We start from the raw sequence: 13980 nt of genomic DNA on the forward strand, positions 1-13980 counted from the left end.
TTATTTTCAACTCTGAACATAAGAAGAATTAAATATAAGCTTAAGAAAAGAATTTGAAATAAATAGCAAAAAACTAAGTAGGATTTTGATCTAAGAAAGTTATATATGGATTAATGGTCCAGATAAATATGGAACATTGATTTTTATTATCAGATTTTGGAATTAACTATTAAAAATAAACAGTTTCTACTGAGAAACAGCTTTATTTTGCCTATCCAAGGTCAGAAGAAAAATAAGTGATAATATTAGAAATTGGATGCTACAGAGGACTAAAGCTTCTAAGCAGAAAATAAAATACAAGCCTATTTTTGATATCAGTTAATACTAGGATTTACAAAATAACATAAAAGGTTATAGTAGTGGAAATATTAAAGGATATCTTTGCAGAATGGAACAAGAAATTATTAACAGTAATATTAACACTGCCAGTAATGATGTCTGCTTCAATGTGTAAACTGCATCTAAATATGTGAATGAAGAAATGACAAATAAGGAACAAATTATATCTGAAAGTCAGAGAAAGTACTGAAAAGTGGAAGTAGCCCACAAGAATGATTTGGAAAAGAATGATTTTACTAGATATGCATAAGAACCTAGTTGAAGTTTTAAAAATTGAAAGGGAAATACAAATGATAAACCAAGGGAATGATATAGAAAACGTTTTTTACTGGATCTAATAAAGAGATTTGTTAAAACCTTGAAGAATTCTGTGCAATGGGATAAAGAATTGAAGAGAAATAAACTCTCACAACAATATTTGATTGAAACGTAAGACTGTTAAGGAATATAGTTAGTTTAGTTGATCAAGATTAAAGGCATTTTCTGCAAAGGCGTGATAACCCTTTATTTTGATATGAAATTGAAAAGTTAATGTTTTAAGGAATTGCTAATAAACAAGGGATGTATAAAGGATGAAAAGATATTTGCTTGTAACCTGTTAGGGTATGAAGAGTTATTACTATGTTTCCACAAAAATAAGACCCAGTCTAAACTTTTTTGTGCCTGCAAAAGAGGCATTAGCTCTTATTTTTGGGGATGTTTTTTCCACTGATTCATCTCATGGCAGAGGCACCAACAACCCTGTCCAGCAGGAGTCCATGTGGCCGCTGCCAGCCCACTTCTGCGGGCACTTGTCACAACTTGTGCATGGTACTCAATTTCTACTTGAGTACCATGCTGATGAAACAGAGGCTGGGGGTACCATGGTGCCCCCAGCCTCTGTTTCATCAGCAGAAGCCTTTTCTAATGGCAAAAAGCAGTCGGGGGGGGGGGGGGAGGGGGAGAGGCTGTATGTGTCAATCTAGAGCTCGTTTTTTGGCTGCAGGGGACTTTCCTGAAGGCCTCTGACAGCGAAACGGAGGCTGGGGGCGACATGCACAAGGAGTGGCAAGCGGCCAAAGAAGAAGCGGGCCAGCAAGGTGAGGCAGGTGTCAGGGCCTGGGCGGCCTGGGTGCAACTATCCTAAGGTAAGTGTGTCTGGGGCATGTGGGGCAGCTCCACCCCCCATTCCTGCCCCAGCTTTATTTTTACCTGTGCGCCTCACTCCACTTCAGGCAAGTAGGTGCAATGGAGTGGGTGGGATCTTAACTAAGGCTTTTTTTTTGGGGGGGTAGGGCTTATTAGTGGGGAAACACGCTAGATTTTTTCATACCTGTTGCAAAGGTTGGAAGTCACTTCTTTATATATTCTTTTCCTTTTCTATATTATATTCTTTCTTTTCTTTTTCTTCCATGTTCTTTTTTCCTGCACTTTCACTCTTTTTTCCATTTTCTTCTCTTTCTCTATGTTTAGTTTGTATTAATCATATTATTGTAATAAAATTATTTAAAAAATTATATTTAATAAATGACAAAAGTAAAATTATGCCATTAAAATATTGTCTTACTGCTTGCATACTAGAGCAGATCCCTTTGCAACATTTGGTACTCCTTGGTGATCTTGATGTTAGGCAAGAATTCATTTTCTGTACAGTTTGGTTTTAAAAAATTAGAATTTGATGATACAGTTTGAAACTCAAAAATACACCATATGGCAATGGAAAATGCATTCAGAATTTGATGATACAGTTCAAAACTCAAAAATACACCATACGGAAATGAAAAATGCATTATAAATTAGAATGCATTTTCAAAATATGTTTTGTATGATATGTATACAATAAATATGCATATTTTGGGAAACGAAAACCAAAGTTAAAATATCATAGGTGGGATCAACTATATTAACTCATGTGGAAATGGCACAGTTTAGAAAGTCCTTTCATTTCTTAAAAAAAAAAAACAGCCAAATGTAATTCTCTTGGCAATTTTTTAACATAAAAGGGTTGAACTTAGTAGCACTGTAATTGTGCTTCTAAACAGTATAACGATTATATAATTCACATTGGATTTTGGGTAGCATTCAGGATTGAGTCAGGTTGGCAGCCCTTAAGTAGTTTCACTATTCATTGATATTTATAAATTCTAAACCAGAAGTCATCAACTGTGTTGTGAAATAGCAAATCTGACAACTCCTCCTCCTCATAAATACAGACACAGAAAAGGAGAAAATTACAGAAAACTACAAATATGTTACAAAAGTAAACCTTGGAGAGTTCTCAATGAGTTCTTGCAAGATTTTGGCCATCTCCTAAATTCTTGCACTAGATTACACCAGAAGCTTTTAATATTTATTTAATGATAATGGGATGAAAAAGTTCCCATTATAATTGCCAGAAGTGTTATGGTATCCTTGGATACTTGGATACTGTGTTACCACTCCCATAAGACTAGACGTTTCATATTTAACTCTGCACAATTCTCTCCTTAAACTATGATAGAAGATTTACTGCTGTACTCATACTACAGCACGGATGTCAGAGTTCCTTATGCCATTTCATATCTGCTACAATTGTAATTGCTAATCATACCTCTTAGACATGGGCTGATCTACACAACAGGCTAATTAAGCTCTTTTAAATGGAACTGGCCAAGGATAAAACCTAGGGTCATTAGTTCACCCTACATTTTTCAGAAGTAAGGATTTTTTCTTTCTTTCTAGTTCCTGAAATATTTGATAAAATCTAGTACTGCCCTTTGAAGGCAATGGGGAAATTTCTTTGTCTTTTCATTTTTTCATGTTTCAAGGCTTAGCAAAGTTTAAAGAAAATAGCTCAAGCTCTGCAGGTTTTCTGCCAGCTCATTTTTTAACATAGTAACTGTTGTAAGAAACAAATAGATTATAACTGAGTACCTTTCAGGTTTTCTTCCTCTTGTCTTTCCATATCACTTTATACTGTATACCAGTGTGTGTGTGTGTGTGTGTGTGTGTGTGTGTGTGTGTATGTGTGTATGTATGTATGTATGTATGTATGTATGTATGTATGTATGTATGTATGTATATGTATGTGTTCTGTCCCAAGCCTTGAATGTATACTGATGCCGGCTTGGCTGTCTGCCATGACTAAGGAGGGAGATAAGCCACCCCTTGCCTAGGAGCCCAGAAAACTATCTCTACGAAAACAAGGCCTGAACTCAGGGACTTCTTGAAGCTTTCGCTTCACCTAGATTATTAGACTGTTGTTTCCTGCAAAATTCCCCTCCCATCGCCCCACCTATAAGCTCTCTGGGAGGGGCCAATTAGTCCTATTTCCTTCTGAGAGCCTGTTTCCACAGCTGCTGCCTCCTCCTATCAGCCCTCTGCATCTGTATGTCAGGGACAACCTCGCTCTGTTCCTCCTCACTGCTCCCTGACTCAGACGCCATCTGGTGGCCAACAGGCCTCTCTAGTCCCTGCTCTGACTCCGAACACCCCCCAGAGTCTTCCTCAGCCTCCGGGGCAGTCCCATAGTGTTCATCGCTGTCAGATTCCACCAACAGCTCAGCCGCCGCTGCTGGGCCACGTATGTATGTATGTATGTATGTATGTATGTATGTATGTATGTATGTATGTATCAGTCTTAGAGTAGCAACTATCTTACTCATATTATTCTGTAAGTCAGTCTGGGAACATTTTAGGGCTGAAGAATAGGATATCAATGTTTCAATGAATAAGTAAAAGAAAGCTCACCTGTATGTATTGGCTGCAGGAACTCTCCATATCTGTACACCAGGAAAATGTTCCTCTGTTCCTACCAGTACACTGAAATTAGAGATCCTATAGGCATCATTGCACTGGGTCTGAGTAGGCCCTTGTGATCCAGTGGCACCACAGGTATTAAACACCCAATTATCTGAAAGAGACACATGCAAGTATATCCTCAGTATCAAATAGGTGGCAGTTAATATCCTCGGCTGCATGCCAACAAATGAAGAATCTACATGAGCCTGTTTAAAAAAATAAATGTCACATTCAATTGTTCCAATATGCCATGTACTCTCATTGGTTAACATAGAAGCCCCCTCTCCTGCAAAGCACATGCAGAATAGATGTGCTGGTAGGAGCAAACTTGGGGGGATTTTGAGATTTGAAAGAGAAAAAATATTTGTAGGAAACAAAACGAAAATGAGAGATAATCCCAAAGGAACCCAATAAGGACTGAGTATCTTCAATAGATATAGAGTAGAAAAAAAGCACAGAGAGAAAACTGAAGGAAAAGAGAATGGAGTAGAGGTATACAACAGACTCAATTCTAATATAGCTTAAGCCTACCCTTCATACCGCAAGAATCATCCCTTAATGCTCCCCAGTTAATGTAAAATCTACAGATAACAAATTATTAGCCCCTAATTTATACCGATGGACAAAAATGATACCATAAAGCAATTAAAACTTAATTGCAATTGCTTTTAGCTATATTTGTGTGATTTGGGTTTCCCCTCCATTGTGACTTGCATTTTAATTTTTTAAAGTTTAGCTGAATGCTTCAAAATGACTTGAGAATGTCCTTTTTTCTCCCAGACCTTCACATGTTCAGTTGCAAATTCTGAAAAGTAATTATAATCATATTTATTTGAATGCAAATGCATAATTCCCTGTGTTTTGGGCCCAATAAAGCAGGTGTCCTTTTTGTGGGGGAAGCGGTATTCACATTCAAGTAAGAGCAGTTCCATGTCAGATCTCCAAAGCCCAAAGAATGATTGGTGGCCTCAGTATACAGATTCCCAACACCTGAAGAGGCCCTTAAAGTGTTCACTCCAAATTAAATTCAGTAGAATTCAGTAGAATTTACTTTCAGAAAACCTGAATGTAGGACTGGAGTGTGCTTTGTTGAAGGTTTTATTATTATTTTGATTGTGTGATACTATTTTATTGATTTTGTTATTCTGTTAAACATAATAAAAGGGTATGATAAAAATTCCAAAATCAAGGATGAGAAATGCACAGATTACAAAATAACTACTTCTTTTTCAATCCACAGAGCCTACACCAATGGCTATATCAAATTTTACATGCCACACTTAAAAAAATATACATGAAAGATTAATGGGCAAAATGGGTGCCCTAAATTTTTCAGGAACTTAAATCACAATGAAAATTATGTGATAACTATATGTTTATTATTTTGCCCTTCTTGGAGAACTATTATAATGGTAATAAATTAACCACTTTTAGAAAGATTATCTTAATGTGAAGGCTTGGAACTTTGTTGTCCACACATCTGCTTTCAGAAATGGGAAATAAAGCCCATGAGACAGAAAAATGAAAAGAATTTGCATCCTTTAGAATTACATTCTTAGGCTGAGATTTTTATTGACTGAGATAGGCCTGTCCTATACAGCAACTCATTATGATATACCAGTGAAACAATTTTAGCACATTCAAGGTGGACCCAGTGGATCTTAGAAGCTCCTACAATGACAGTACATGTTCTATATATTCTAATTATTGCATCCTCTGTGCTTTTCTTAACACTGAATCCATTCTTTCTTCCAACGAAACTAAGCTGTCCATATTTTGAAGACCCAGAAGCCAGGATTTCATGACTCTGATGCTCAGAAGTCAGGATTTCATGACTCTGATGCCATGGGGCAACTGATGTTAATATGGTGATTAATAATTTCTCAAATAAGTGTTAGAGCTGAAGGGGACGACAATTTATCATATACTTTCTATGTGATAGCCTTATGCTATGACAAGATTGCTTATAGCATCAAGCTATAAAGGATGTAATCCTGATCTGTAATATAAATGAAGCTTTGCATTACCTTCAGTGAGATGTCAAATGCACTTCTGATGTCCCTAGTTTCATAATGCCTCAAGGGAAAGAATGAGAAACTATGTGGAAGAATCCAAGATTTTCATATTAATGGAGTAAAGATTCTGAAGTAGAATGCAAGCTACATTTCCTATTTGAACCTTTCCCTAGCCAACTTAATCTTTTTTGAAAAGTATTGCACTCTCAGAGAAATTCATGTTCCTCTGTTTAACTGCAAATCAGAAAAACAGGGGGATATCCTGCCAGCAATCTAGAAGTCTTAACACTTTTCTGTCCCAGTAGGTTTAGACCAGCTGTAACAGAGCATATGTTAAATAAAATGAGCAAGCAAAAGTTTATACCAGGAATATTAAGAAACGGTTGTGTTATCTCTGGTGAAAAATTAAACATGTTCCCTCAAGTGGTAGCAAGTGACCTTGAAAAAAGATATTTTTTTAAGAAAAGAGAAAAATCATACAGCAAAAGAGAAGATTACACAAGAAAAATTGAACTGTGAAGATTTATCCCCATGTCTCATTAAGAAATAAGGACAGTTTAATTGTTTAATGATTTTCCTATATCATGAGCTTATCCTTTACATTCTAAGTCTGACATTGCTTAATTCTTTACATTTTTTTCTGACACTGATAATTGGTGCCCAAACATAAAGTAAGAATGCTAAAAGATGCGTGACACCATTTCGTATTCATAAACCTGTATGCCTAAATATATGTGACCTTCAAGCCTGAAAGAATTTGCAACGCTTTGTATGGCAGGCATATCATTAAGACAGCTAATCATATATAAGGAATATAATGTATTAAAAAAAGTTTGGAACTATATCCAATTATTCATACTAATCATTTCAAACTAGTACTAGTGGTCATTGCTTGATGAAAATAGCAACCATTAGACGGTATTGAGCCGTTGACAAAAATATTATTTGGATAATTTCTATCTTTTTTTGGGCTGTTACAAAATCACCTGATGATGATGCCAAAGAAACATTTCTTATTCTGTTAATAATTTTATTGAATCCAAGAATCATTTATTGAAAAACAATTCTGGAGAAGCATTGCTTCGGTATTATTTCCAATTGAATTTCCTATTTTTCTTTCTTATTCTTATGTTTAACGTTGGCTCAAATGTCTACTTTATTCTGAAAAGGACCTGTGGCCACAAGATGTTGGTCTGATGACAATTTTCTACCTCTAAGGACCACTGTCTTTCCCATCATTTCATTTTCTATCTTTAAAAATTACTTTTCATACTTGTTTTAGTAGATTTGTATTCAAGTGTCTTCAACAGGGGGTCAGGAAGTAATATCCAGCAGGGGCTGTGGTATAATTCAAACAAATCTGAATTTTCTTTTCCTTTTGAAATGCTGAATAGGATCCACCTATATGAAGGGGCTGATAGGCCCCTAATTCCCTCAATCCAGTTTTGCCATCTCTTGGCAGACAGCAGCTTCTCAGAACTTAAGATGTCCTTACTACCAGAGATCCTGGGAAGAACATCTGGAGCCTTTCCCTAATAAAGTATGCATTCTTCTGCCTTGCCTTGTGAAGCATCTCCAAGAATATGCCAATGTGGACTCTGAACCATTAAAAAGAATCAGAGACTTGGTGGGAACTGGGCCAGTCCTACATTGGGCAAAGGAAAACACATCATCTCAGGAGCTAACAACATCAGCCTTTTATTTTAACTTTCATTTTTTATGCTATACTGCATAGACTTAGCCTAGGGTAAATATGGTTATTGAGCAATTGGAAAATAAAAATACATCCAAATTAAAAATGAAATAGATTACGATTTCCCTTTTCCAGTTTTGGAAAGGTATGTGTCTCATCCCCTTATGAGGTTTAACTATGAAGTTTATATCTTAGTCTGAATACAAGTATGAAGCAAAGGCTTATGCCACAGATTGATTTAATTCACTTTCCCTCTACCAAGAAATGTACGTAGAACCCACATTGATCTAAAAGCTTTATTAAATGTAGCATTTGCCTGAAGCTTTAAGCATATCAAATATCCAACGCTCCTTTAAACACAGCCTATGATACTTTGGAGAAGGAAGAAGTCATTTCCAGTAAAAATCAATATTTCTCTTTTGTGTATTATTGATTTTTTCCCCACTCGTCCCTCCAAGAACCGAGGAAAAGAAATTTGCAGGGTGTCACACACAAGCCATTAAAACACTACACAGAACAGATTCTATAGGTTGCTACATGTTTGGGAGAAATTCCGTTTACAGCACAGCTTTTGATCTCCATAAATGAAAGCAGGTGTGGGGAAATGGAAGCCCTTTAACTAGCTCCAGAAACTCTGGTGAAGCATTTTTCATCTGCAGACAACATAATGCTGTTCTGCATTGCATTGGCAAATGAATGTGTTTTTCTTTGTTCTGTATTACTAAACAGAGAGATACCTCAATTGGATAATCCTGTTATCTGAAGCATTGCTACAAATTGTAAAATCCAGCTAAATTTAAACCAAGTTGCTGGATATATAATCAATTGCTCAACTGTTCAGAAGAAATACTGATACAGCAAAAAAGGGGGTGATTGTCTTGCAGTTAAGCGTAGTTCTGAAAAATCCAGGTGCAAATTAGCCTCCAACAAAAATACATTTCAAGTAAGGATTCTCTATCCTTACTTTGTTTGGATCTGTTGCCCTTTTTATGACTTCAAGCAATGATTTGTATATATGATTCCTGCTATATAAGATGATATTTTTGCATTCATAGGTTTTACCCTAAGCAGTCATAGGACATTATTTGTCCACTGGGCAAAAAGTTTGCAAATTATTTCATGATATATACACGCAAACAAACTATCTTAATACAGGCCTTGGCGGCATGAAAAAAACCCACATTATTTGGATTATTTGCATCATCTGTTGAATAGCAAGTTGAGGAGCTGAATAGAACTGAGCCCAGCATTTCAGTGGTTTTCCCTTATAATCAGCCCTGTCAATATGTACTTTTTAAGGGGATTAAAGATGATGCAATTTATCACTTAGAAATGGTAGATTTCAGCAAAAGAAATATTGCAGCCACCTAAGCTATATTTATTCCACCTCTGCAAAGTCCTCAGTGGATTGTGATGTCAGGAGACTTGTACGTGATGGGTTTTTCTTTCGTCCAAGTCATCCAATCTCACAATTAAAACAATGTTCTGATATTTTAGGATGTAAGAGTCCATTGAAACAAGCATTTTCACTTGCTTTCATATTTACAGCAACTGATAAAAGTATATCACACTTTATTCTTCCTTGTTAATATTAAACACAAAGAAGTCTCATTTTAGGTTCATTTGCTGTACAAAGGCTACTTTAAAGATAATGGTTCCCCTCACACATATGTGCTAGTTGTTCCTGACTCTAGGGGGCAGTGTTCATGTCTGTTTCAAAGCCGTTGAGCCAGCTCTGTCCAAAGATGTCTCTGTGGTCATGTGGCCGGCATGACTAAATGACAAAGGTGCACGGAATGCTGTTACCTTCCCACCAAGATGGTCCCTATTTTTCTACTTGCATTTTTATATGCTTTCGAACTGCTAGGTTGATAGAAGCTGGGACAAGCAATGGGAGCTCACTCCGTTATGTGGCACTAGGGATTCGAACCACCAAACTGCTGATCTTTCTGATTGACAAACTCAGCATCTTAACCACTGAGCCACCGTGTCCCTAAAGACTACCGTATTTTTCAGAGTATAAAACAAACCCTTTTCCCTCAAAAAAGAGGCTGAAAATCTGGGTGCATCTTATACACTGAATACAGCATTTTTTGCCTCCTGAAATCCCGCCCCTTTCACCAAAATGGCCTTGCATAGCTTTCAGAAGTCTTTCAGAGAGCTCCTGGGGGCTGGAGAGGGCAGAAATGAGTGAAAAACAACCCCTTTTTTGCCCCTCCAGCAGCATTCTATAAGCTAAAGGCTATCCATGCCCTTTTTTTGACAAAAATGGGCCTGTTTTTGCGAAAAACGGGTCGTTTTTTGCTTGTTTTTGCCCCTTCCCCAGGAGCACTCTACAAGCCTCCTAAGGGATATTCATGCCCTTTAAAAAAAAAACAGGCCAGTTTTCGCGAAAAATGGGCTGTTTTGGGGAGGTTTGCAGAGTGCAAAAACTTTTTTAAAAAATTTTCCTCTTCAAAACCTTGCTGCGTCTTATACTCCGGTGCGTCTTACACTCTGAAAAATACCGTATTTTATTTCGCATCAAAACCCGAATTCTTCCTTTTTCCTGCTGAAAACCTCCTTGTATGTCCACTATAACAGCAAAGCTTCTGACACCACAATTTTGTATAGAGCCCCTTTATGTAATGCTGCCAATGCATCAATGATGGAGTAATTAGAACAAAGCATTGCCTCCCATGAAACTGAAAATCATGCTAGGTAAGAGGATCTCATTTTCAACAGAGGGATAATTTCAAGATCACATAAAGTGTCTGTACCACTTTATGCTGTACTGGTGAGACCACACTTAGAATGCTGTGTCCAATTCCATTTACCACAATACCCCCCAAAAAAGTTGAGGCCCTAGAAAGAGTTCAGAGAACAATAACAAAAATAAAAAGGTGTCTAGAGGTTAAACTATATGATGAATGACTGCGGGAACTAATAAGTCTACTCTAAGAAAGAGAGAAATGAGGGAAGATATGATCACATTCTTCCAGTATTTGAGGGACTCCAAAGCAGCTGAGGGCAGGACCAGAAATTACAGATGGAAGATTATTAAAGAGAGATCCAACCTAGAACTAAGAAGAAATTTCCAGACAGTGAGAACAATTAATTAGTGGAATGGCTTACCTCCATAAGTTGTGAGTGCTCCATCACTGGAAATTCAAGAAGTGATTGAGCAGCCATTTATCTGGAATAGTATATAGGATCTCCAACCATGGGCAAGGGGTTGAACTAGAAGACCTCCAAGGTCTCTTCCAACCCTATTATTCTATGTTTTCTACTTTCATGAAGTAAAAAGGACCAAGTGCTATTTTGTTATGGTCCCAATTCCCTCAAAATTAGATTTATCCCATGTTTAACAACATTCCAGGAGATAGTAAAAAACCATCTGGAGCACAATTGAAAGCTAATTACTCACTATCAATAATCGTTATTGCAATTGTTGTTTTATTGTTTTTGCTGGATTAGATGATAATTCTTCCATCAAGATTATTAGGAATATGACATTTATAATGATAAATTATTCAATGTATACCATAGATATTTTAACTTGTAATTGTATTATTGTTGATGTTTTAACTATTGTTTTTTTATAAATATCAAGGTTTTAGATAATCAGCATGATATAAATGTAACGGATAAATATATGTATTCATGTATTCATGCAAGAGAAAAATATTTTCCACCATGAAGTGGCCTAAAATTAATTTCAGTTTCAGGTAGATGTTAAAATGATTTGTCTCTTGAAGACAATACTCATAATTTACATCACTTATAGGCTTTAAGAATTAATACTGTACCCTATATTTCTTAACCATCTTTATATGATTTATATTATAGAGATCACCAAACATCTGGAAGAAATATGTCCTGAAATTAAAGAAAGCCCAGGAACATGTTGCTGATGAAGAGCAGCTGGTTAACATCTCTCCTCTCACCTCAACATATTGAAAAAGCAAGTAGCCAAGAATCAAAGTTACACGATATTGCAATACACTAGCACAGCAGTCCCCTCTTGGAATCTATTCATGTAATTCTCAACTGTCACTTGCAGAGACTAAGAGAGGTAATGTAAAAGCACAATTATATGTATTGGAACAAACCAACTCAGCCCAGCCATTCATCATGAATCTAATAATTCTAATGACAGTCTTGAGAGAACCTATGTGCAGTTGGCACTGTTATCTCAGCAGGCCTTCAGGGACATGGAAATTTCCACAGGAAATACCCAATATCCCTGAGGTACCACCCAATGTCCTTGGAATGCCATCAAGGGAAATGGTTGACTATTTCTGTGCTTCTTTATCTTATCTATAGAGTGCCAGCTTCTCTGTATAATTAAGTAAACTAGCAAGCATAGACATATGCATGTGACAGTGTGTTTAGTGTTGCTTTGAAGGACCCATCTTTATTCAGCTGAAAAAATGTGTACAGCTTATTGAGGTAAATACCTGGACTCTGCCTTTATTTCTACCAAGCCACACCTGAGACTGGCAAAACACAACTGCCTCCCATAGGGCTTACCAGATTCTTTAACAAAAGTAGTAAGCCAAACTTTAAAGCAGTGCCTGACCCATATGGTGACCCACAACAGCCCCCCCCCCACTGATTGCCTCTCAGCATCAGGACTTCCATGGAACTATCAGAATTAATAATAACTATCTGGCGCTCCTGCTCAACATCTACCATATCTTGCAAAATAGAGCATGGCTAATGTACAGAGTTGCTTAAACAACTGTAAGTATTTTAAGATTAATTTTAGAAAACTTAATCTGACCTACAGGGAGAAAAGACATATATTCAGTGGGAGTAGAAAGCAATTTCGCTGCTCAAAAATGTAAGCGTGCTACTATAAGGAGAACAGCAACAGGCATCTTAACTGTGCTTCATAGGTCTAAGTACATTAACATAAGTACTTCTGAGCCAACAGTTAATTAAGGAGATTTATTCAAGGAAAGCTTTTATTAAGATTAGAAAACGCATCACATAATTACATATTGCTTGAACCTAATACTACCTGGCAAAAATCATTCTCTAACAGACTTTTCCCATCCCAGGAAAAACATAATATAACTTTATAACGTTATTGCTTAGTATGCCTTTTCTTGGTGGCATAAACTTTCCTAGACACATGATGTCTTTTTTCCCTATACCACAGCCAGAAGATACTAATCTGATCTAGCCTCTTCCTATTAACATTCAAACTGGATGATCTCACACTTATTGGTCTCAACATGAAATGGGACCGTCCATTAAAAAAGGCATCAGATTACATATATACAGGGGAACACCCTGGAAATGCAGGAGGAGATGAATTTAACATCAGCACAAATGGCAAACCAAGAATTTGTGCTCAGTGAACTCCCAAGGCCTATGGGGGTTTGTGAGAGTGGTTTAAGTTCAAGATTGCAGGAAAATGGAATAAGAAAGATTGTGTGTGTTGAGTCAGATATGCTCTACTTCAGCTTCTACCTGTCAGCCTGGAAGCCATCTTTTACATTGGGCTTTCAAGCCTGCCACATTTTCTACTGTGGGAAAGTGGGAGGGAGGATTGTATGGACTATGGGTGATATGTAGTTAAAATAAAATTCCTTTCTCAGGAAGTCAAGGACAACTTGCCCTGCACTTGCCCTGCACCTGGATGGGTGTGCTTGAGAAACACCTCCAGTCTGGAATGGTGCCTGATTGGGCCATGTGATGGACATGTGGGTTCTGGGCATGGTCTTGAACTTTCAACTGGGTGGGGAAAACCTGGAAGCCTTCAGATCCGGGTTTTGCCAGATGTGCCAATATGACATATGTAATAAAATGGAACTTTGAGGAAATTCAAGCCTTGGCGTCTTCTTTCATTGAGGTTACTTGGAACCCTGACATTATCACTATATAATGCAGCCATGTGCAGGTCACACAGGGGAGGGGGAGGGGATGAAGATGCTTTAGATGTAGTTGTAAAACTCCACCTTGCTTTTTAAAATGAATTTAGGACACGTAAGAAAATTATAACAAAATAACATATTTTGTTATATCAATGCCTTCACACATAAACCGATATTTAGGAGAGGAAGTTTTATACTTTATTTCTAACCTCAATCCCAATAAAGTGCTGAGAAGTAATAAATAAGTAATTGTAGGTCTATGCAATTAAATTACTTATTATTTGTTTTCTATGTGTATTTTCCTAATGCC

General features: G+C 36.9%; 1 protein-coding gene across 1 annotated transcript in view; it reads right to left on the bottom strand.

Annotated features, from left to right (window-relative positions):
• Positions 1 to 13980, bottom strand: part of ALK (ALK receptor tyrosine kinase) — a 680353-nt gene that overhangs the window by 65539 nt on the left and 600834 nt on the right. The window contains exon 12 of the mRNA XM_081944717.1: positions 4048 to 4210. Coding sequence (XP_081800843.1) covers positions 4048 to 4210 — 163 coding nt within the window. The remainder of the gene's footprint in view (positions 1 to 4047; positions 4211 to 13980) is intronic.

Source organism: Natrix helvetica (genome assembly GCF_964273705.1).
Source record: "Natrix helvetica genome assembly, chromosome: 2".
Lineage (NCBI taxonomy): Eukaryota > Metazoa > Chordata > Lepidosauria > Squamata > Natricidae > Natrix > Natrix helvetica.